Source organism: Hippopotamus amphibius, chromosome 6, assembly GCF_030028045.1.
Source record: "Hippopotamus amphibius kiboko isolate mHipAmp2 chromosome 6, mHipAmp2.hap2, whole genome shotgun sequence".
Classification (NCBI taxonomy): domain Eukaryota; kingdom Metazoa; phylum Chordata; class Mammalia; order Artiodactyla; family Hippopotamidae; genus Hippopotamus; species Hippopotamus amphibius.
The window spans coordinates 137,759,417-137,761,662 of record NC_080191.1 but is presented as its reverse complement, the minus strand read 5'-3'; the positions used below and the strand labels follow the sequence as shown (position 1 = coordinate 137,761,662).

At 43.5% G+C, this 2,246-nt stretch overlaps 1 protein-coding gene and 1 non-coding gene across 2 annotated transcripts; both read left to right on the top strand.

The window, feature by feature from the left end:
• The first annotated feature begins 781 nt into the window (after positions 1-781).
• On the top strand, positions 782-916 carry LOC130856208 (small nucleolar RNA SNORA70). The gene has a single exon (XR_009054500.1). It is a non-coding gene; the product is annotated as a small nucleolar RNA SNORA70 (small nucleolar RNA).
• A 48-nt stretch (positions 917-964) lies between these two features.
• Positions 965-1,338, top strand: LOC130855407 (60S ribosomal protein L10-like). Its single transcript, XM_057739015.1, has one exon. It carries the CDS (start codon positions 974-976, stop codon positions 1,274-1,276), a length of 303 nt encoding a protein of 100 aa, XP_057594998.1. The 5' UTR covers positions 965-973; the 3' UTR covers positions 1,277-1,338.
• The last annotated feature ends 908 nt before the right edge of the window (positions 1,339-2,246 follow it).

Here is a 2,246-nt window from a genome sequence, read left to right as displayed (position 1 = left end):
CCTTGGATTTATAAATTCTAAATCAGTGAGATTTCTCCTAGGAAGCAGACTTATTAATAATATACTTTTCAAAAGAGTTTAAATACCACAGGATGATGAGAGGCTAAAAACACAAAATTAATTTTGCATTATATAGTTCCAGATGAAAAAATAAAAATCGCTCCAATGTAAATGACTCATTATCCCCTGAGAGGTATTGTTCTTCAATCACTTAAAAACCAGTCACTTCCTTGAGTTACTCAGCATCTCAAATGACTACCAAAAATTAGATGACTGAGACAGCAGCTGACAGCCCAAGTCTCAATAAAGCAATGGATTCGGGACTGCCTATTCTTCCTATTTAACTTTATCTCCCTCGTGCTTATAGGGCATAGGTCTGTAAGACACAACAAATCATCCTCAAAAGAAAAAGCTAAGCAGGCCCAGTCCTTGACCAAGGTAAGCCTGTGAAACCCAGGGTTTGACCAAGAAGAAAGCACTTGGAAGAAAGTACTTTAGCCATGCTGTTCTGCAGTGAGTGAGGACCAGGATCAGACACTGGGCTCTTTGGTGATAGGCTAAAATTGTCCAGCTTGCTTGGTTGGAAACCAGGCAAGTAAGCAGGAGTATGGAGAAAATGGGCTGTTTGTATCAATGAAAGTGCTTGGCTTTCAGAACTATTCAGGCTACTTTCCACAATCCAGCTGAACAATTAGTTAATTTACCTCCAATCCCCAGCAATCACAATCAAGTCTACTTCCTGGTTCAACGGAATTAAGGAGTTGAAAAAGAATTAAGTGACTTGCAGCCAGTTAAGCCAACTGTGCTCTTTTCCCCATGGGGGCCCAGCGTGCAATGGCTGCAAACAGCAGTGTCCTCGGTAGTGTATGCAGCCTGTTGCCTGTACAGGGTGCCCTAAGGGACCGTGGAGACAGCCCTTTTCCAGGGACATTAATGACTGGCATGCTGTCCCCAATCTAGGCTCCAGACAGGTATGCGTGGTGCCTTCAGAAAGCCCCAGGGCACAGTGGCCAGGGTCCACATTGGCCAAGTCATAATGTCCATCCGCACCAAGCTGCAGAACAAGGAACATGTGATTGAGGCCCTCCGCAGGGCCAAATTCAAGTTCCCTGGCCGCCAGAAGATCCACATCTCCAAGAAGTGGGGATTTACTAAGTTTAACGCGGATGAATTTGAAAACATGGTGGCAGAAAAGTGGCTCATCCTGGATGGCTGTGGGGTCAAATACATCCCTAATCGTGGCCCCCTGGACAAATGGCGGGCCCTGCACTCGTGAGAGCCTTTGGCGCTGTCCCCTCCTTACTTGTGCCCATGAATAAATCCTCCTTTTCTGTCCAAAAAAAAAAAAAAGAATTAAGTGAAAATTGAAAAGTTCAACCACCTTTGAAAATTCAACTCTGGCATTACAATGGAGTAGTCTGCCTGTGAAGAATAAGTCTAAGCTCATGAAAGTTATCAGATATCACATCTAAAATCTATAATAGTAAGCCTCAAAAACAGCCTTTTCAAAAGCCTCTGCTTTCCTGACTTCTTAAACATTGTACTCTTCTCAGGGAGCATTTTCAACATGGAGTCTAAAGTTGGAGCTATTGATGCAGAGATAGAGGGTGTACAGGTCCCTCAAATGTTGGGCACTGGCCCATGAGTAGAACAAGACCAAGAACTATGACATGTTCACAGGTATAGACATAGACAAGCATACAGAGAGGGAGAGGTAGGACAGGTCACTGGAGTAGCACAGGCATGGAGAGAAAGAAGGTCCAGACAAGAATATGAAGCACAGCACCTGGATAAGATGAAAGAAAACAGCAGATGTCCATTTAGGAGATGCTGAGATTCAAAGTAAGTGCTTTTTCAAAGCGTGGGGTCCAGACCTGGGGTCCAAGCTCAGAACATGTATAAAGTGATATTTAGTCAAATAATGTGCTAAATTAGGGGTCCCTAAAGTATTTTCTACTTAGGAATCAACTGGCTCCAGGATGAGGGATAGAGCTGAAGCTTTTCTTGGGGAGTCAGGTGGGCATAGCTATTGGCAGAAGAAGGCTCTTCCATCAGGAGCCAAGCTAGTTATCCCAGGATGATTGGTACTCTGTAAAGAACTGGCCTTGGAACATGATTTCCTTACTAAGTCGTTGATGTTATGACCACTTGTCTCTCTCTCATAAAGACTGCATAAATCACCTAAAGTTGCAGTGTCTCCTAGACAGTGAAATATTGCCTGCTTTTTGCATAAATAATTAGTGAAT

Excerpts from the sequence above, each read along its gene's own strand:
- LOC130855407 (XM_057739015.1), top strand. The coding sequence starts at position 974 with ATGCGTGGTGCCTTCAGAAAGCCCCAGGGCACAGTGGCCAGGGTCCAC.